The 22,595-nt window shown below is 41.1% G+C and overlaps 1 protein-coding gene across 1 annotated transcript; it reads left to right on the top strand.

The window, feature by feature from the left end:
• The first annotated feature begins 5,556 nt into the window (after nucleotides 1-5,556).
• On the top strand, nucleotides 5,557-15,874 carry LOC132407191 (borealin-2-like). The gene is made up of 8 exons (XM_059993477.1): nucleotides 5,557-5,576; nucleotides 8,626-8,683; nucleotides 8,765-8,847; nucleotides 9,393-9,448; nucleotides 9,576-9,647; nucleotides 11,873-11,960; nucleotides 13,559-13,645; nucleotides 15,771-15,874. Exons 1-8 carry the CDS (start codon nucleotides 5,574-5,576, stop codon nucleotides 15,831-15,833), a joined length of 510 nt encoding a protein of 169 aa, XP_059849460.1. The 5' UTR covers nucleotides 5,557-5,573; the 3' UTR covers nucleotides 15,834-15,874.
• Nucleotides 15,875-22,595: the final 6,721 nt, after the last annotated feature.

Below are 22,595 nucleotides of genomic sequence, written 5' to 3'. Positions count from 1 at the left end.
AACAAAGCCCATTTTCATTTGAACTGACACACGTTCACGAATACTTCTCTGGTTATCCGACGAATCAGCAATCATAAACTGATCACTGGCCACTGCCGAAGTCCCACGCAATTGTACGGAGACATGGTGCCAATTAACACAAGAGCAGCTGACGTGACCTCTCACTCGTAACTGAGCACTAAGATATGTCACATTATCGACATTAAATGGATTAAGTTAGATAACGTCAATTAAACAATTATTACAAACTGGAAGCGCATTAAATATGAATGTGGTTCGCTTCTGTTTTCACGCCCCAATGTGAATTTTAGAAGGTGCGAATTATGGCCTCGGAAACCAGAGACGAACAAGTCCACAGTTCGGATAGCGCAGACGCGGAGCAAGCTGTCCTCTCCCAAGAGGCAAAGGATGAAAAAATACAACTGTTCATGAAGTATTTCGATGCAAAAGGTACGTTTGATTCTGGGGACGGGGAATCGTCTCTATTCAACCCCCATTTCACCATTTCAGGCTCCTCTCTATTTGTAGTTGGTATCTCTAATTTCGGCGTGGTAAACTTGATATTGGGAGCTGTTATTGGTGTGTTATATCCAGACTTTCTCTCCAAAGGGTGAGAGCTTACTTTCTCGCTGACTACGTGATTATTTTTAAGCAGGGGTTATTGCGGTTATTTCAGCCTTTGTCTGGTCCCTTCTTTATCCCTAGTAGAACGGCTATAATTAAACTCATTCGATTATGAGTAATAATTAACCAGGACAATACGTTATGGAGGAAGGAGGCAAACGTGGCACAGAGAACTACTGCTTACCAGTGTAGTTATTTCCAGTTCTTGATTGACAAGCGCATAACCCCGGAGTTGCATCTAAAATCTAAGTATGATCTTTTTCAATAAGGAAAGTGACATTTTTCAAAACATGTTAAAATGCAAGACTGAGTTCCTTTTTTTCCCCCATTGGAATTTAAACCTCCCAAACTGGGATCCTCCTGTTTTGTATGTATTTGATGATTGGAATTGCTTTTCCTCAGAACAACATAGAAATGAGGAGTAGGGCAAACCTGCTCTGATACTTAATTCTGGACCCTGTTTTTCCTTCTCATATCTTTTGATTTTGTGAGAAGTTAGTGAAATATTGAGCTTGAATGTAGTGATTTTTTTCCCTCCTATGTTTTCTGTGCTATAAAATTGCAGTGGTTCTCCACTCTGAAGTGAAAAATGCCAGTCTGCACTCTGAAGCCCAGCCCATTCTAATCCCAGACAGCCAGAAGATCTTTGTTGCAGCTTGCTGTAGGGTTCTATCATGATTGTAACATTCAGTGATGCCTTATTTCACTCTTCTAAAAGCCCAGTGACTATAATCACAATCCTATCATCTATCCTGCTGTGTGGAGGAGTTGGTCTGGTACACCCACACTGGCCTCCTTTCATTGCAAGAACATATTCCCTCTGATAAGGGATACAAAATGACACACGATACACAAACTGTGGTTTCACAAAGTCCCATCGCAACTGTAGAAAGGCAACCCTGTGTGTGTTTCATTCCACTTGCCACTAGGGCCAGCAGGCCATTTGCAGCTTTGCCATCTGCATGTTTGCTTTACCCGACTGGTGTGCTTGCTGGCAGCATTTCTTGCATTCAAATAGCCCACTTTCCTGTTTTGCCACCAAAGTAGTGAACCACATTTATTTGACAATTGTTCAATTTAATATCAGAGAATGTATACAGTATACAACCTGAAATTCTTACTCTTTAGACATCCAGAAAACGGAGTGAATGACAGAAAATCATTAGAACCTCAAAGTGCCCCCTCCCACACACAAGCAGCAGCAAATCATTGACCATCTCCCTCCCCCCACTTTACTCTAACTCATTTAGCCTCCTCATGCTATTGTATTTGCAGAAAAAAAATCAATCTGTCTTTGGAGCCTTTGCATTCTCTGCTGATCTCAGTCCCAATCCCATGACACTTGCATTGGGGTTCTTCCAATTGTCTGCAATATCCCCTATGTAACATAAGGGAGCAGCTGTTATTCTTTGGGCATGAAGTCACCCACAAGTGGCTTCTGACAGTGCTATATTTGAAATCCAAATCCAATTCTGCAACTCAATGCCAATGTTAAGTTCGAAGTGCTTAAATAATATATATTTTTTTAAAGAACACCCTTCAGGCTGTGGTTGGTTTCTTTAAACTTGGATAATGCACTGATTTGCCCATCTTTATCCAGGGCAATATTATCTACCAAGTACACACTTGTAGAGTTGTTCCATAAGATCTGCTGCTTCATCTGGGAGGCTTTGGTGTAGTGAATGTTTCTATGTCCAACACTTCACAGCATGTGATCAAAGGCATTTGCCAATGGAGTTAATAGGATACTATTCATTTTAACCTCAATTAGAAATCCACCCTATTTAGATCATTCTAGTTATTGCAGGCAAGCTCAGTAGGTAGAACCAGTTCAGAATACTTGTTTCCTCCCAAACCCAAAAGAATTGCTGCAACACTTTTTTAAATATGAGATTTATTGGAATATTTATGCTGTAAGGTTACTTAATGTTAATAACCTCAGATTTCACAGTTCATTGATTAGGGATATAGCAAGAACATGGTGTTCACTTCTAGAAATGACCATTGTTTAATTGTGAAGTTAAACTGCTGATGGGACGACTTCCGTTCTGAGTGCCATAGAAGGTGCCGGATGCATATTCTTCCAACTCCTTCCTCCCTTTGCCCCTTCCTGATCATGCAGATCAGTATTGTTATTTAAGTTGAATCTATTTGAGCACTTTCAATATTGTATTTGGGCTGACTGTACTATGAGTTTGAGTTTTTAATTATTTTAATCTGCTTCAATATTACCGACTTGTGTCATGAAACTTGTTTTGTGGCAGCAGTACCGTACCGTCTTTGATACAATTAATTACTTTTCTCAATTGCAGCCAATGAGAAAATAAGGGAAATGGAACAGACTTTTGGAAAGTTAATAGACATGGTTGGAAGTGTCTCGGCTGTTCACCTCCTGAAGATGCCAGCAGCAATCAAAAGAATAAAGCTGAAAGATTTCCTTGGTAACACTTTTATTAAATGCCAATTTTAGACTCTTCATTGTAGGAAGAAAGCCCTCCCCAGGCAGGTGCACAGTAATGTGTGCATCGCATAAGGTACTCGGTGCCCCTGTCTCATTCTTTTTGAATGTATCATACGCCTGGCCATTAGCTTCCTCCCTCATCTCCTTTCAGGGCCCCAAACAGTCCTTCCACATGAGGCAACACTTCACCTGTAAATCTGATGGGATCATGTAGGTGTATCTGATCTTCCCAAAGCGGCCTCCTCTACATTGGTGAGACCCAATGTACGTTGAGACACAGCTTTGTTGAGCACCTCTGCTCTCTGCGCAAAGAACAGAATTTCCAGGTGGTCAACCACTTTAATTCCTATTCCCATTCTAACATGTTGGACCATGGCCTTCATGTCACAATGAGGCCACTCTCTGGATGGAGGAACAACCTCTTATTCCTTCTAAGTATCCAACCTGATGGCATAAACATTGATTTCTCCAACTTCTGGCAATAGTTCCCCTCCCCCTTCACTGTTTTTTCATTCTGGACTTGTCTCTTCTCACTTGCCTTTCACGTCCCCTTGGAACCCTTTCTTCCCTTTCTCCCATGATCTAGCTCCTCCTATCAGAGTCCATCTTCTCCAGTTTTGTCTTTTCCACCTATCACCTCCCAGGCTCTAATTCCCACTCCTCCTTCAAACTGGCTTCACCCATCATCTAGCGTGTCCTCCTTCCCCTTCCGTCTTTTTATTCTGGCATTTTCCCTCTTCCTTTCCAGTCCTGATGAAGGGTCTTGGTCCAGAGCTTTCAAGTGTTTGTTCATTTTCATAAATGCTCTTGACCTGCTGAATTTCTCCAGCATTTCATGTGTTGCTCTGGATTTCCAGCAGCTGCAGAATTTCTTGTGGGCATTCACTGTACAACAAAGAAATACAATAGAATTGATGAAAAACTACACATAAGCAAAGATTAACAATCAATGTGCAGAAGAAAAGAAACTAATTACAAAGAAAGTAAATAACATTGAGAACATGAGTTGTAGATCCCTTGAAAGTGAGTCAATGGGTCGTGGAATCAGTTCTGTGAGGTGAGTGAGGTTATCTACGCTGCTTCAGGAGCCTGAATGCTGGACAGTAATAACTTTTCCTGAACCTTGTGCTGTAGGGCTTGAGGTTCCTGTACCTCTTTCCTGATGGCGGCAGTGAGAAGAGAGCCTGGCCTGGATGGTGGTGGTACCTGATGGATGCTGCTTTCTTATGGCAGTGCACCTTGTAGCTGTGCTCACTGGTGGGGAGGGCTGCTTTCCTCTGTATTGGCTGTATGCACTGCTACTTGGGTTTTTCTGTTCATGGGCTTTAGTGTTTCCATACCAGACTGTGATACAACCAGTTGGGACACGCTGCACTGTGCATCCATTGAATCTGTCCAAGTTTTGGATGATGTGCTGAATCTGCTCAAACCTTTAAGAAAGTAGAGGTTCTGCCTGCTATACCCTCTTTGTAGAGGCATTTGTGTACTGATCCCAGGACAGATCCTCTTGGTGAGGGAAGTTGGAAGTGTTTATTCTGCTTTTCCTTGCTGTTACTATAACTAAACTTGTGATGGCAATTTCATATTCTAGAAGCTTTGCAGTAAAGACATCTATCTGTTAATTCTGTTTTTCTCCTTGCAAGTGAAAAGATCCTCCATCATCCCTCTATCTTGTCTCTTCCAAGTACTTGTTAACCAGGAATGGTTGAGATGTTTTCCCATTCAGTTTAATCCTTTATGCATTTAATCTCTTGGATTCCTTCACCATCGAAATCAGCCGAGTTTTGTCGCTTACATTAAGCAGTCGTCATTTGTGTATCTGTATATGAAATAGTTCATTCCAGCCCACTTCTCATTCTATCCCTACCTAAAATGCATTTTAGATGTTAGTTGAATTGTTTTAGTATGATGTGAGCAGCAATGTCACATCGATGGGGTTTCCTCAGTTCTAAGTTAACTGCTCAGAGTTCAGCACCACAATTAGACTCTGCCCCCTTGAAGTTGGGAAAAATTCTTTCCCCAACAATTAATATGGTGAATGTTGCCAACCGGCCATGATTTCAATCACTTCTGGTCTTGCTGTTTGATTCGGGATCTCCAGTTGTCATTTCAGTTCACCTGAATGGTCGATTTGGACAGAAGTATCGATAGGATCTGTGTCAAGGACTGCGAAGTCATGTACCCCGTCCGGGTATGAGTCAATCCATGACAGAGGAAAGACAAAGTAAAATAATAATTGATCTGAGTGGTGTTTTGGATAAAGAATACAGAATATGATGCAAGTAAATCCCCTTCATGCTAGTCAGCTTACAGACAAATGATCAGAAATGTGGGTTGATTCAGGAAGGTGCTTAATGCAGTTTGATTTGTGCAACAGGAGCGAAGGCGACTACACTTCCATGTCTTTGATTTGTAATGCATTTGCTTTGCTCTTCCTCCTTATATTTTAGTTATTGGAGGAGCAGATCAGGTTCCAGTTGCTGCAGTGATGGTAAGAAAATTACTTGTGCGCTTGAAACTGCCAATGGTGTGCCATTTAGTTTAAAATGCATGTTTGCTCTAGATTTCATTTTATGTTGCCCTGGGTACTTGTAGGAGTTTGCTACCAGATTTTATTTCCTCCATAAGTGCCAGCTCCAGGGGGATGGTGCAGTTAATAAGTCTGAAGATCTTATTCTTGGCATGCCTTTTACAGCCCTCATTAATGCTAAGGGATCTAATTATAGCAATGCGGTTTCCAGCTAAGCCTCCTACATTGGCTGTTGTCTGTAATAATCGAGGGCAGGTGTACTTTTAGGAGATGTGTGGATGACGAGCCATCTTGCAGGAAGTCAAAACGCACACTCCCTGAAAGAAGAATGTTGTTGATCCAGAGGTATTTAACCTGGAGAGAAGCCAGGTTTGGGCTTTCTGGTTTATCATTTTGACTGAGGAGAATAATGCAAAATAAACTGGAGGAAAAGTGGTCAAAATGAAGGACATGATTAAAGAAGTCATATCTTGAGGAAACACGAGATGTGGAGGGTGAAGAACTGGGTGATCTACTACAAAAGAGGGCAGTGTGCGTGAGCTGCCAGTGATTCTTCAACCCAAGGTCAAATCTGTATTTTGTTAGGAAGTGTGTGCTGTTTGGATTACTTCCATGTTGTTGGGAAACTGAGGCACAGAATGTAGGTGGGCAATCACTTCCAAATCACACACTGACCTATCTGTCCATGGCCGCCTCTACTGCCACATTGAGGCCAGACACAGACTGGAGGAGCTGCTCTTCATAATTGCTCTTCACTTCATATTTCATCTTGTAACTCCCCTCTGTCTTCATCCCTGTGTGCTTTCCTTAACCCCTCTGGCACCTTTATACCTTCTCTTTCCCCACCTCTAACCCTCGAGGCCTGCCAATCAACTTCATCTGACTCCCCCCACCTCTTTATTTCTGTAATCTATTGCCTTCTATTAGATTTCTTCAGCTCTCCAACCTATCACTTGCCAGCTTCTCGGATTACTCCCTTCACGCTTCCCCCTTCCCCATCTACCTCCAGTATCTTATACCTCGCCTCAATTCGCCCATCACCACCTCCCCTTCCTAGTGTCATTTCAAATCTAATGAAGGGTCTCGACCCAAAACGTCAGCCAGAAACAATCCCTCTACGGACGCAGCCTGACCTGCTGAGTTCCTCCAGCAATTTGTTTGTGTTAATGCACAGCAATTGTGGTGAAATGTTGCAGCTTTATAAGACATTGGTTAGGCCACACCCTCAGTTCTGGTTACTGCACTGTGGAAGGGATGTGACTGGGTGGGAAGGGGATTCACTGTTTTGCTTATTGTTTGAAGCAGCACACTCATGAGGAAACACACACTCATTCCTGCAGGAACTCAGCAGGACAGCCAGCATCTACTGAAAAGAGTATAGTGGACTTTTCGGGCTGGGATCCTTCATCAGAACCGGAGGGAAAGAAGGACGAGTTGGAGAAATAAGTGGGGTGGAGTAAAGAGCTGGGGAGTTGATTGGTGAAAGGGATACAGGGCTGTAGAAGAGGGGGAGTCTGATAGAGGACAGAAGGTCACGAGAGAAAGAAAAGGGGGAGGAGCAGCAGAGGGAGGGATGGGCAGGCAAGGAGATGAGGTGAGAGGAGGAGAGATTTGTTTGTGTACGCTGGAGCAGAAGAGCGTAAGGTGTTAGAAATGTGTATAAAATTGGGGGGAAGTGGGAAGATGGTAAAATAATTTTCCTGTTTAAGACAAGATGGCATACAGCTAGGTGTAAAATGGCAGATCATTTGTTTAGATGGGATCTGAGAGGGAAGTGGGATATGCTGCCTGAATTAGTAGAAGCAATAATGGTCATGACATTCTAGAATTTTCTAGTACTTGCCATGGCATAGAAGATTATGGATTAAATGTAATCTAATTAAATCAGTATAAATACGCACAATAGTGTGGACATGATGGCCTGAATGGCCTGTTTCCATGCTGTATGGCTTGAAATGTTGGGTGCAGAAAGTAACTTGCGATATAGTGGCTACTTTATTTGGGTCCGTCCTGCACCTAATGAAGCAGCCACTGAGTGCATGTTTGTGCCTTCTGATGCTCTAGCCCATCCACTTCAAAGTTTGATGTGCTGTGCATTCAGAGATGCTCTTCTGCACAAAACTGTAACACATGGTAATTTGTGTTTCTGGCTCCTTCCTGATAGCATTAACCAATATGGCCATTCTCCTCTGACCTTTCTCATATGAGTTGTTTTTGCCCACAGAACTGCCACTTACTGTTTTTCCACACTTTTCTCTGTAAACTCTGGAGCAGGGGCTTCCCATCTTTTCAATGCCGTGGGTGCCTACCATTAAGGGCTCCATGGACCCAGGTTGGAAACCACTGCTCTCGAGACGTGCATGAAAATACCAGAAGATCAGAAGTTCTGATACTTGATCCACCCCATCTGGCACCAATAATCATTCCTCTATCAAAGTCATCTGGATCACATTTCTTCCCCATTCTGATGTTTGGCCTGAACAACAGCTGAACCTCTTGTCCATGTCTGCATGCTTAAATGCACTGAGTTGCTACAACACAATTGGCTGATTAGATTTTTGCAGGTATACCAAATAAAGTGGCCATTGAGTGTAACTGTTAACTGGAGAATAAGAACAGGGGATAAGTACAAACTGCATGATGCAAAACTCCTTTTAATCCCTTAAGTGCTAATTGTGTCTGTGCCACTGATACTTTGCATAAGCAAGTATGTTGACCTGCAGTTGAAAGATAATTTGGGCATGTTCAGGGAGCATCAGAAGTGGAATGCTCCTAATTTCATCATGTGAGATGGAAAAGCATTGAATCAGTTGGGCTGGGTGTTCAGCCTTTGATTAACTCTTGAGCAATGTGGATCCAGGCACCAAGATGGGAAAGAGGCGCTTTCCCACCTGGAGGCACTTTTTTTTTGTTTGATAAACAAATGCAAGTACTAGATTTTTTTAATATTTAAGTCGGTAATCTAAAACCCATCTTTTAAGGGTAACATGAAGTATTTTTGTGTTCAAAGGCTGATCTTCCAGATGAAGGAATAATAGCCGCACTTGCCAAAAAGGCAAATAAAAGGGGTAAGTTCGGAGTGGGGGAAAAACATGCAGTTTCTATATAATTATAGATTGTTTAATGCCAACAAAAGGTATCTTTTTCAGATAAAGCTCCAGTGATTTCAAGTACTACAGAACCGAAAGGTGGAACAAAGGCATTAACTGTGAAATCTCCTTCAGTTCCAAAAGTAAGTTCCCATGTACAAGTCTTGGGTCATGTTTATCTCAAGTAACCTGTTAATAAGGAAAGTGCTAATTTGCCTTCTGATAATTTATTGAATTAGTAGCTTGATGTGAGATTGTTGGTTTCCTTCATTGTTTTGAGACTTACTCTGGTTTCAGGGTTTGGATTTGCTATCCACGTTGACTTCTAAATGGTTGTATAGAGAAAGACAGGGCGGTGAAAGAAGTTTTCTGCCAAAACTTTTTTCTTTATTGAAAGGTTGTTGACATGTCGAGTTTTTAAGCTGTAGCCTTGTGAAGTTATCGTGGCTAGATGAGAACCCTTGAATTAAAGCTACTATTTAGATTTCCTTAAAAGGACACTACACCTCATCCCAAATGTTCATGGTTTTCACTTTGCAGGAACTTGTTTTTGTATGGTAACAAAAAGAAGAGTAGAACAAAATTTAGAAAGAATATTTGTTTGGGACTAAGCGACTGCATGTTGCTTGCCATTGCCATGGTTTGCAGTACAATCTACACTAAACGCTGCATCTGAACTTTATTGCAGGTACAGCAAGCAAAAAGTTCATTCTTCAGCCACGACAAGGAAATGTGCATTAGAAGGTACTGGTATCTAACTGAGAAGTGCAACACTTTAAATGTCTGTCTTCAATGTCAAACATAAATGCTGAATATAGGTTTGTCAACATTTTTATCTATTCAATATTTTTTTCATGCGTATATGCGGTAGTCCAAAACCAGGCAACAAAAAGGCTTGCACTCGTCAAGGAGCCTCAACAAAGAACCCTATGAGTGATGGAAGGTTAGTGTATTTACCATGTTTGAAATAAAATACCCATGTTTAGTGTATTTATGACAATTTTAGAAGTTACTTTTAACAAATTGTTTAATGATTTGTTAAGTCCTGATGTTAAGCTTATTTTCTGAATTGATTTACTGTTTTGGTGCAACTTTGGAATGTTTTTACAAAACTGGTCAAATGTGGGCCCCTGACAAACGAATAAACCCAGCTACTTGTTTTCCATCCCCCTCCCTACTTCCCTTTTATCTAAGATAGTAAAATTTAGATTTCAAAGTTTTGTAGAGCAACTACACTCAGTTCACAGTGGCCATCTGGAGCTCCCACTTGCCAACCATTTCAACTTCCCTCTCCTCTCCCCCTCTGACCTGTCCATCTTTGGTCTTCTGTACTGCCAGGATGAAGCCCAACAGATATGGAGGAGCAGCACCTAATCTTTGCCTGAGTGGTTTACAACACTATAGCACAAATAATTGACCTTTTCAATCTTACTCCCCTTTCTTCTCCTCCCTTCTGTTTCTCCTTCTGCTCACCTGGTGCTGCCATTTCTGTTGCCTTTTTCCCCCTTCTCCATCCACCAGTTTCCTGTTCACAGGTTCTGGCCTCCTGCTTCTGACAGTTGTTCACCTCTCCCTTCTCCTTGGATTCTCTTTTTCACCTTTACTTATCAGGATCCAGCACTGGTGTACCTGCTTATCTCCCTCCAGAGCTGTATCACACCTTTGCGTTCCCGTCCCCCTGACCTTGCTCTGCTCAACCTGCTGTTTTTTTTAAACTTGTCTGCCTGAGTCTTCCAACTCCAGCCCCACTCATCACCTCTACCTGGCACCATCTACGTCTCATCGCCTCGGAGTCCTTTCTTGCCACCCTCTCACCTCGGAGCTAATCATCTCACCTTTCTACTCTGTTCTGAGGCAGGGTTTTGTCCTGAAACATCAATGATTTCTTTCCTCCTACCGATGCTGGAAGATCTCAGCAGTGTGTGTGTGTGTGTGTGTTGCTCCAGATTCCAATATTTGCAGTCTTTTTTATTTCAGAAAATGAACCTTGTTCATGATTAAAATATACACAAAGGAATAAAGTATTTTTAACCTTTACATTCATAGACATTGCATTCCACAGTATAAAATTTAAAGGAGAAAAAACAAGTGTAGCATCATTGCTGTTCATGTGACTCCTTGAATTGATGTCCCTTTCACTGTTTGATTTTTTTTCCCCTCTTTTTAACTCTGTCCCTCCAAGTACAGTAGTAGAAGGAACCGAACTATGATCCTTCCTCAAAGAGCTTTGGTGCTGGCTGCTTCTGTGCATCCTTCAGCACTCAATCCTAAAGCCTAGACTGTGCCTGTCAGCAGCTTTTCCTTACAAACATCTCATTGTGCTGGGAGACCTGCAGACCAAAAGCTATCCCTAAATGAGTTGATGACCTTCCTACTGCACATGTCATCTGTCTCAATATACATCCCTCGGCACAGCCTGTAGATCTGAGAGTCGGTCCTCAGGCAGCTGTTGGGGGTGAACTGGGACACAGTCCCTTGCATCTGTCTCCACACCCACAGCACATAAGTGATGCGCTATCAATAACTCTAGGAGATTGGAAGTAGAGTACACAAGGATAGGCTTTTATTAACAGTGAAAACGAGCACGACCATGTTGAAGACTGTGGGAGGAGCAGTGCCCCAATCACCTTTATACAAGGGTCTGTGGGAGGAGCTACAGGAGCAGTCAGCAGAGGGGCGTGTCCAGACAGGTATACATGGTTTACCACAATAAGTGAGTGGCCATTTCTTTCCCATCATACTATGCTGAGGGCAGTGTATACTGGGGGGGGGGGGGGGGTGGGATATGTTGTCTGTTTAGGAAAACTGTGACCAGGTGGGTACCCCTCTTGCCAACAAAATGCAGTCTAGCTTGTTGTCAGATATGTTGGTAAAGCATTGTCATATGGCTTGTACCATTTGTTCAGGAAGAAAACTGATAGAATTTGTTGGTATCCCTGTCCCACAGTGTCTGCAGTGTATTGAAGTCTTTCTTGAGATTCTTTTAGATTTCAACTTGAATAGCTCTTTCCATTTTGTATTTTAATTGTAGATTATACACTTCAGGGTCATGATGGAAACAGTCATTTAACTCTTTGAGATTAGTCAGAACATTTATAACCTTAGCTGTTGTCTTTTTTTTAAAAAAAAGTTTGTAGAAACTTCTGATCTGATTTCTTTTAAAATCAGAAGTGGACCAAAAACAAGCAAATGTTCGTATCCTTCACGTGTGAATAGGTCACTGCCAATTATCAAAATACATTTGGCTGATGGGCAGGTAAGTGTCTTTCAACTGTAGAGTGGGTTAATTTTTAAAGATGTCTTTAATTATACTCGTGCCTTATGCATTATCTCTTCAGAAATGTTTTGCCTTGAGCTTTCAAGATTTGGGAATGTTCTGGAATTTTCTATTCCATTCCCAATTCTCGAACAAGACCATTATTCCCAATTTCACGTTGGCTAACTTTATTGAGTAGCTCCAATCTACTGTATGATACCTAGAAATGCAGGTGTTACTGCATGTAGCCCCAAAGTCTACTACAAATTTGACATTTTGTATGCCAAGTTTATTGAATATCATTTTTCCCTGTCATGATTGAAATCTATATCCGCAATCTTGATTTGGTGCTTCAACTCTGCAGAATCTTCAGGCTATAAACCCTTTCAAGGATTCTACAATTTGTCCTTGAGCTATTTCAATAACCTGTCCTCTATTCCTCATTTCTCTCTCCTGTTTTCCTGCACACTCTCAGCAGCATTATACCTAAAAAGTTCATTCCATGAATGAGTAGCTCCAGGTTCCAGGGCTTAATTACTTCCATCTTGATATTCTGGGTCTTTATCAGCAAAGGTTTTTAAATAGACCAGCCACATACTGTCTCTGAGAAAGGCTTTTCTGTGGCAAGCAATTCATCTAACCATCTAGAAGACGAATCAGGAATGTGAATCGATGCTTTCTATTATTGGAATGGCCCTTGAGGTTAGTTTTTTAATAATTCTCTTCCATCTTCCAGTCTAATGTTTTGTTGGGAGACCTTAAATGATGGGTAATTTGTCAAAAAGACTATCCATTTTAGTAATTAAAATCGGCATGTTTTTTATTGCACCTTTCTTCTCTGTCCAAATACTCCATGCTTTGATTTATTCAGACAAATTTTGCCTTTGTTTCGGCAGCTGGACAGGTCATTCTTGACCTTGTTACAAGGTATTATAATTCTTCATCCCCACTGAAATGCTCCTGTCAGAGTAATAATCTTTAGTCTGTATACTGTCTCAGTCCTTCACATCAGTTTCTTCTGAGATCTCTCCAATTAACATCTATAAACTAATGAACTTGAATCCACTGAATACTTGCCAGTGAATTCCCTGTTTTAAAACCTTTTTTGCTATGGATGTTAATGCATGCATTTCAGACTCTTCCAATCAGAATATAGATGACAAAAATGTTTTTTATTTGCTCTGGCCACATGAGCAAGTGCTGGAATAGAATCCATGCGGAAAGCTGTGTTTTGCTGTAAAATGGAACTTGTTCTGGGAGTGCTTTTCATTTTAAGGAAAGCTTTCTTTTTCTCTCCTCTTCTGTCTGAGATTTGACAACTTTACATCTGAGTGAGGATAATTTCACTTTTTTTTCTCCCCCTCTGCACTGGTGGTATAACCAGTAATTTAGCTTCTGAGATTTCCAGAAGTAGCAATGTCTTGCATTTTCCTGCACATGATTTACGGAAAGGATTCTGGCACTTTGGAAGGGTAAAAACCGGTGGATTATTTATTCGTCTTTTTGCATGTCTAAAGCAGCTACTCGGGTTATTTAATTACTCTGGATGTGCAAATGGATTTACTGACAGTTGTGATGTTTCAAACTTTACTACCTAGGCAATTAGTGCTGCTGGCGAGGAAGTAAATAATATTGATGTTCAGTCACTTGATCCACAAGCCCTTCAGGGGATCCAGTTGCTAGTGGTAAGCGTCTTTCTTTGCTTCAAATTATTTTGTGAAAATTGATGTGCTGCTAAGGCTCAAAGGATTGTTTTAAATCATTTTTTTAAATTAACTTGCACACACAGCTTTCAAATAAGGTGGCAAGAATCATTTTCACCAACTCTTTGAATGATTAAATCTTTCACTTGAAGCTTTTGTGCGAATCAGTGCAGTTTGAATATTGATTTTCATGCTGTCTGAGTGGTGATCAGTAAAGTTGGCTTCCACTAATAACAGCTGACAACACTTGGCCCCGTCCATCTCTCTCAGTTCCAACTGTCTCTGAATTGTTAGCTTGTCTGGCAACGATTTGCAGGAAAGGCAGAAATGTCCTCGCTGTAAGGGGAAAACAAGGGTGATGATAAATCCATGCTGACTGGAGTCAATAGTTCCAATTAGAGCCTTTGATTTCAACTATTTAAAACTACATTGTTTTGGAGCCATACTTTACTGCAGTTGGATGTACAATGTCTGGAACATGGTGGTGCATCTGTCACGACAGTTTCATAGCCAGACTTTGGGTAGGAGTCCAAAAGTATGGTAGTGGAGCCCTGTCATTGTGGTGTCCTGAAATATGCCACAAACATAGGGAAGGGGCAGTTATAAGACCTCCCATTCCTGAATGGGGTTCATAGAAAAATTTTAATATTTTAAAGACAAAGCTATTTTATAATGAGCATCATTATAATTTTCAATGTTTCTGAATATTGGGGGCATAAAAAGGCATCTTGGAGTCGAAAATATTGAGGGTGGTGGGAAAGTTGCAACTGAAACTAGACCAGAACATGAATTTTCCTTAAGGAAAAATTGCAAGAAGTAGGCTGAAATTTTAGCTTGTCTAGTAATCTTATACTTTCATTGGTTTGGAAGGTGATGTGAGCAATTCCACAATTATTACTGATTGAGAGATTTAGCTAGAAGTTCAATTGTAATGCCAGTAGTTGAGGACTAATGTTAATTGAATGGCAATATAAGTTGTGTAAAGGAACAAAGGTGGTGATGGTTACCTGAAATCTGGCTGAAGGGAAAAGAACTTCCAGATTTGCTATGTATTTGATCAATTTACAAGTTGGGCCTGTTTAAATTGTGCAGGAAATATTGGGCACAGTAAGTAACGTGTCTGGAAATGTTTAATATATGCAATTAAACATGTTTCTAATTCCAACACTGCAGTTGGGTAAGAAGTGTAGGAACATGATACTAATCAAAGAGCAGTGAGGGATCATACAATCTGTGGGAAGGATGTTCTGTTGAAGGGCAGATGTAACAGAACAACCTATTTGTTTGAAAACATGCTCTATTATTCCAGTGATTGCCTGATCAATGATTATTTGCAATCAAATCCTGTGATGAATGACATGTAAGGTTAAGGATCAATTACTCAAAGAACTTGTCGTGCTATGTGACACCGATATGCTCTCTTTGCTATAAACCTCGGAGGCAAAAAGACCCTGGAACCACAGAAAACTGCCTTCTGATGCCTAGCTAAAGGCAATCAAAAACTGAAAGATGAGCAATCTTGTCACCCCATTTGTTCATGGGTCTTGGAACTCTGACAACTGTGCATATTGTCCACTACACGGAACAATTATTTTAGATCCTTTTTGGAAAGGAAAATCCCCAACAAAGCCTGGATAATCTGAAAATGTCCTCCAGTTACCCCCAAACCAATCATTCCACATCTATCCACAAAGATTGGAAATTCTAACCAATTGTGGGTAATAGGCCTTTAACATACAGTCCTTATTTTAATATTTTTCTAGACTTGCTGCCTCTCCAAATCAGAAATGAAGAACTGGACACAAAGTTAATTCCTGCCTAATCCAAAAACCAATCTCTATGCTGAATTTGTTAGTTTTTCCATAAACTATTTGGACCAATGCTGTTAGCTGTATTCAAACTCTCGATTTGTGAACAAAGCATTGTTGCTCATCTACTAAGGCTTCAATTAGAACAAAACATTGTATTCTGCTTGCATTTGACCCTAATTACATGTATGACTATACTTTTATCTAAAATAAAGATTTAATCCCTGAACTAGAAAAGATCTGTTTTTTAAACAAAAAAGATGGATGACTTGATGAACTATTTTCTTTCTTCCCCGCAGACTCGACTATCAGCCTTGTGTGAAAAGGCTCAAAACAGTGACAAGCATGCCAACAGCGTATGAGTATTTACATCCATGACTTCTAAAAAAAATTTGCATTCCTCCAATAAATTTGGATGGAGTTTTGTTCTATTTATCTAATTGTGCTATTAGAAACTTTTTAAATTTTTTTAGACTTGAAGGAATTAAGCAGATATGGCAAATAAAATTAAGTGTTTTGGTTTATTTTTATTTTTTGGACCTTGTCCTTTCAATATTGCAATAAACATCAAGCCAAAATATGGTATTGATCACCTGCTGTGGCGTGGAAGGTGTACGAGATGGTGACCTAATCTCCTGAGAAAGCAATCCAAGTAGATGGAGGGTCTGCTATAAATGCCTTGTGTTGCTGCTACTTTTCATCCTTGGCATACAGCCTGGAGGATTTCATTCTCTGCCCCTTTTTATAAATGACCCTGTTCATTGGGTTGGATTTGTGTATGAAGCCAGTATCTTACTAAATCTGTGTCCTTGAGCTCCAGGTAGCTTTGCTGTGGGGAAAGATGCACAGATTTCTTGCGATGTCTATGTGTCTGAGCAGTCACTATTCAAGTTAACTATTCAAGTTAACTATTCCCAATACTTAGTCCATCAGACCATAATATTTGCAATTCATTTTATTTAATTTCATGTCCTTCTATAATACTTTTATTGTAGTAAAATGTCCATGATGTGTAGAAGCAGAATTGGAGCATTTGGCCCAACAAGTCTGCTGTGCCATTCTATCATGGTTGATATATGATCCCGCTCATCTCCATTCTCGTTCCTGCTCCCTGAAACCTTGGATGCCCTTACTTACCAACCTCCACTTTAAATATACACAGTGACTTGGCCTCCACAGCAGCTGTGGCGATGAATTCCACAGATTCACTATCCTCTAACCAAATTCCTCTTCATCTCTGTTCTAAAGGGATGGCCTTGTATTCAGAGCCTGTTGCCCTCTGGTTCTAGACACTCCCTCTATTGGAAACATCCTTTCCAAGTTTACTCCTTCTAGGCCTATCAATAGTCGATAGCTTCTAATGAGATCATTCCTCTTTCTTTTAACCTCAAGTATTTAAAGAACAATCAAACAATCCTCGTATAGAAACCCTTTTAATTCCTGCGATCATTCTAGTGAACCACCTCTGCTTTCTCCCGCCCCGCCCCCTTCACTGCCAACACATTCCTCCTTGGATTAGAGGCCAAAAGCTGCTCAAAAACAACCTGCAATATGTGTGTTCATTGATACCAGAGTAACCACTGTAACCTATGTCCAAGCAAGATGGGTAATGGAAACCCTGGACATGATAGCTACCTGGGCTAGGATGACCTGCAAGGCCAGGAAGTCCAGGTGCATGGTGATCAAAAAGGGCAAGGTTACTAGCAAGTTCAGACTTCAAATGTCATTCTTTCCATAGAGGACAACCCATAAAGTGTCTTGGAGAGTGGTTTAATGCACCAATGACGAACAGCATCAACATCACTGATACTATAAAGCAGACTGGAGTGGCTGAAGAAGATAGAGAAAACCAGACTCGCTGGTAAATTTAAGAGATTCAAGCCACAACATGGTCTCCTACCAAGGCTGTTCTTGTCATGGGAACTCATCCACCGTGAAAAGCCAATGTAGAAGGCAGCGAGAGGAAAGTCAACAAGCACTTGCAAGGGGGCTGGGGATTTCTGCCCCCACCCCCACCAAGTTTTGCTTCAGTGGGGCTCTGTAAGATCAGGCCAGCTATGGCTCCCATTGTCATCAATAGTGGAGGAGTTCAAGGTGGCAAAGTGTAGAGTTGCGTTAACACTGAAGGCAAGCTAATAAATCAAGTTGGAGTCACAACAAGATCAGGCCGAAAGTGGACTGCCAACTCGGCTGTAGACCAGGCAGTGAGCTCCCTGTAAATGAAGCATCATTGGCGACCCATGCCTGGGATGGCAAGGCCTCAGCTCTGCATACTTCCAATGATGGAGTGTGACATGGTCCAGGCAGCAGTACGAAGCCACAAGGACAAAAGGAGGTTAACGAAGGCAGTGCAGTTGTGTTCACAGGGCACCTGGTCAAAATGGGATCTTCCAAATACAGGATCACTTGGGCAGACTGTTGGTGACTGCAGACCTACATTTCTTTCTTCCTGCAGTCTGTGTGTGACACTCTCCCTACACCATCACAACTTTACACATGGGGCCTGAGAGAGGACTCTAACTGCACGCTTTGTGATCAGCGGGGTTCGCTGGCGCACTCGCTGTCAGAATGCAAAACAGCTTTAACACAAGGATGGAGTAGGTGTGATGCACTATCAATAACTCACTGAGACGTAAGGCGAGATATCGGCTTTTATTGACTGAAGAAGGAACCAGCAGTGAGTGACCATCATATTACATCCTGGAGAATGAGGCAGAGGATCAGACCTCGATCGCCTTTATACAGGGGCCTGTGGGAGGAGCCACAGGAGCAGTCAGAAGGGGGCGTGTCCAGACAGGCACATAGTTCACCACAAGGTGGTCCCACAACAAGGTTCTGCTGTCACTTCTGACACACTGGAGTGGGAGGGGGTAAAAAGAGACCAGTTGGCAGAGAGCCAAACAGGGGAGTCATTTTCATCAAGGAGAGGGCCATAACAGTCAGTCAAAGAGGCCTAAATCCAGCCTGCTGCAAACTACCAAATCATTGGAGATGAGGGTTAACGTGGGGAGGAAGCTGCAGTTCCTGGAGGTGGTGCAAACCACACTTCAACCAAACATCGTACTGTGGTCCACTGAAGACAAGAAAATCATCCTGGTTGAGCTCACAGTACCATGGGATGAAGGATGCAAAGAGGCTCAGGAGAGGAAGGCCTTGAAGTACCAGTCCTTAGTCTAGGAGTGCAGGGACAAAGGGTGGCAGATGTGGCTAATCTCCTTGGAGATGGGCTGTAGAGGGTTCCCAGCAAGCTCAGCATGGAGGTTGCTGTCTGTGCTGGCTCTTGATGAAAAGAGCAAGAACCAAGCAGCTCACAGGATGGGGAAGGAAGCAGGAAGAGCCTCTTGTTGGATATGAAGCAGGCGAGAGGAGTTGAGCTGGAAGTCAGGAGCGGATGGGCAGTGACTTGGCCACCACTGCTGACCTGCCAGCTGGAGAGTGTAGTGGTCAAATGTTGAACCACTCTGAAGCACTGCCTGACAACATCTGCTCCTGGCTAAAGGCTACAGTTACCTCATCAGGTAAGTGAAGAGAGCAACCCAGTGTGTGATGCAAGTGCAGACTGACCAAATGCCTTGGAGCCTCAGCATTACATCCTTGCATTTGTATTCTAGTTCTCTTGAAATGACTGTTAAAATTGCATTTGCCTTCACTAACTCTGTCTGCAAGTTAACCTGGAAGAAATCTTGCATGAGGACTCCTAATTCTCCTTTTACCTCTGATTTGTGAATTTGTTCCTGTGTTAGAAAATACTGTGCCCTTTTTTTTCTCTACCAAACTGTGTGGCCATACACTTCCCAACAATATCTTCCATCTGCAGTATTTCATTGTCCATTCTCCTAATCTCAAGTCTTTTTGCAGACTCCCTGTCCCTCCACCTATTTTTGTATCATCTGCAAACCTGGCCACAAAGCCATCAATTCTGTCATCCAGATTATTGACCTGTTGTACAGCAGGAAACAATGTGTTCCCAACACTGATCCCTGTGGATCACCACTAGTCACTGGCAGCCCACCAGAAAAGGCTCCCTTTATTCCCACTCTATCTCCTGCCAGTCAGTTGACCTATCCATGCTAGTATCTTTCCTGTAATACCATGCGCTCTTATCTGGTTTAGCAGCATCGTGTGGCATTTTCTGTGAACAGCATTCACTGACATTCCTTTGTCTATCCTGCCTGTCATTCCTTCAAAGAATTCCATCAGATGTGTCAGGCAAAATTTTCCTTTGAGAAACCATGCTGACTCCGACCTATTTCATCAGTGCCTTAAGTACCCTGAAAATTCATCCTTAATAGACTCCAACATCTTTCCGATCACTGATGTCAGGCTAACTGGCCTATAATTTCCTTTCTTCCTCCATTCCTTTTTTAAAAAAAAAGTAGACTAACATTTGCAATTTTCCAGTCCTCTGGAACTACTCCAGAATCTAACAATTCTTGAAAGATCATTACTAATGTCTTCACAATACCTCCAGCTACCTCCTTCAGAAATCTGGGGTGTTAATCAATCTGGTCCAGGTGACTCGTCTACCTTCAGATCTTTCAGTTTCCCAAGCACCACCTCCTTTAGTAACAGCAACGACGCTCACTTCTGCCCCTGACACACTTGCATCTCTAACATTCTGCTAGTGTCTTCCACAGTGAAGACTGACGCAAAATAGTTTGTTCCCCATTACTACCTTTCCAGCTTCATTTTCCAATAGTCTGATATCCACTCTTGCATCTCTTTTTCTATTTGTATATCTGGAAAAACTCTTGGTATCCTCTTTTATATTATTGGCTTGCTTACCTTTGTATTTATTATTTTTCTCTCCTTATCGCTTTTTCTAGTTGCTCTGGCTTTTAAAAGCTTCCCAATCCACTAACTTCCCACTAATTCTTGCTTGTCCTTGTCTTAACTTGTCAGCCACTGTTGCCCCATTCTTTAAAATACTTCCTTGTGATTAATCTATCCTGTGCCTTCCCAAATGCTCTCAAAAAAAAAAGTTCCAGCCATTGTTGTCCACCTGTTATCCCTGCTACTGTCCCCTTCCATTCAACTTTGGCCAGATCCCCTCTTGTGCCTCTGTGATTCCCTTTACTCAACTGTAATACAGATACATCTGACTTGGCTTCTCTCTCTCAAATGACAGGGTGAATTCAACATTCTATGATCACTGTCTCCTAAGATTTCCTTTACCTTAAACTCTCTAATTGCTTTTTTTTCTGGTGTGCTAAAACACAATCTGCTTTAAAAAGCTATTTTGTAGGCATTCTACAATCTCTTGAGCCAATTTCTCTAGAAACAATTTCACACTATCAACCTCTGCAATAACATAGTGGTTGGAATTCCAGCAGGCAATAGTGCAGCGATTAATTAAGATGGTCAGCTGGGAAGGGCAGAAAAGGCAGAATTGTAAGTTGGAAAACGTGTCTGATTCAGCTCACCACTGCCTTCACAATGGCAATAAAGAGTAAGTAACACATACTATCCTAGCTAAAAATACATGTTCTGCATAAAATTAAAGTGAAATTATCTAGGCACTGCTAACACTGAATGACAATTTTTTCTGCATGTGTTGCTTCCTTATTTTTTGTTTATAAACTGCTTGAAGCTGAACAAATATAATTTCAAACTACTTGCATCACAGGAATTTGGAGAAATAAGAAATTAACTTTCATTGAATATAATGCATTTCATTGCATAATAGTGCTGGCACTTTGCAGTAGTTCAACTAAGTTTAAAACATTTTGTTGATAATTTTCATTTGCACCCAGTATATGAGGCTTCTTGGTACAATACCCAGCCAGCATTAATACATTCCAGTTGCCTTGATACAGTTTCTCCATGACCGCAAAGTCCTGTGAAACCTTTCACATGCTTGTCATTGATAGTGTCAAGATTGGCAGGGAAGAAGTCTAAATGGGAATGCAGAAGATGAATCTTTAGTGACATGTTGTACTTCATGGTCTTGTATTCTTGAAGCACATTGTCAACCGGCTGCACATAGTTCGGTGCTCTAAGTTGCCAAGAAAATTCCAATAACATCTTGCATGCCTTCCAGGTGATTTTTCTCCAGCCCCACTAGAAGCTCTTTGAATTCCCTGTCATTTGAAAAACCTGTTTGATTTGTGGATCAACAAAGTATCTTGGCATCAGTTATTCTGACTTGAAATAACACGTAGGCAATTTCAAAAAAAAATTGTGCCTGATAAGGAAATTTTATGCTGATTTCCATGATCAGCAGCCCAAAATCTACCAAAAAAGTATTCAGAAAACAGAACCTTTGTTGTCCAGTGCAGGTTTGTATGAGCTACAACATTCCTTAGTTAATTAAGTTCTCCAAGATTCTTAGATGTGATTATGAACTTTGACTTGATCTAACTAATTACCAAAGGAGAAAGCTAATAGATTATATTTATTAGTCACATATACATTGAAACATAGTGAAATGTTGTCATTTGGTGCTAGGGATGTACCCTTCCCACTGCACTTTAGAGCCAAGGTACATTTAAAGCATGACTATATGTACAGTATTACTCTCCTTGTTTAAAGATTGATGCAACTCATTGGCTGCAGTTCAGAAGTTTACAATTCTGATGACTGTGGTTAATGGATGAGAGTGTTTTTAAAATGAATTGCTAGTCATTTTAGTGAGGAGTGAAGTGGAAAATAATTGAAATAACATTATGCACTGGAGTTTATTCTGAGTGTACAGAAAATGGAAAAAATATTTTGATGGTACTGGGTTATAGTCAAATATTTGGATTATTCTTCAGTGAATGCAATTTCATATGTCAATAATATCATTAGTTGCCTCCCTTTACCAGGTTAGAAAAATAACCACAAATTTAATGTTGAATTAGTACTTCAAATAATTGTGTAAGCTTTATTAATTTTAAAGCATAGCTTCAAACTAGTTCATTTAGTCTAGTATGATTTAAATAGTTGGAACAATACTTCATTCCATTTGTATTTTTGACAGTACGGTGGCCTGTATGTCTTTTCAGGAAAATCCTTCTCTGACATGCTTTTGTGTTCATGGAATAGAAATTGAATCAAAAGTTTGTTTTGGACATTTGATTCCCATCTGAGCACAAGTACAAAATTAAAAGGACCTGAAGATACTTGTTATATTCAATGATTGA

This window comes from Hypanus sabinus, chromosome 17 (genome assembly GCF_030144855.1).
Source record: "Hypanus sabinus isolate sHypSab1 chromosome 17, sHypSab1.hap1, whole genome shotgun sequence".
In the NCBI taxonomy this organism is placed as follows: domain Eukaryota; kingdom Metazoa; phylum Chordata; class Chondrichthyes; order Myliobatiformes; family Dasyatidae; genus Hypanus; species Hypanus sabinus.
Note: the sequence above shows the minus strand (reverse complement) of the source record. Positions and strands in the feature narration are given on the sequence as shown.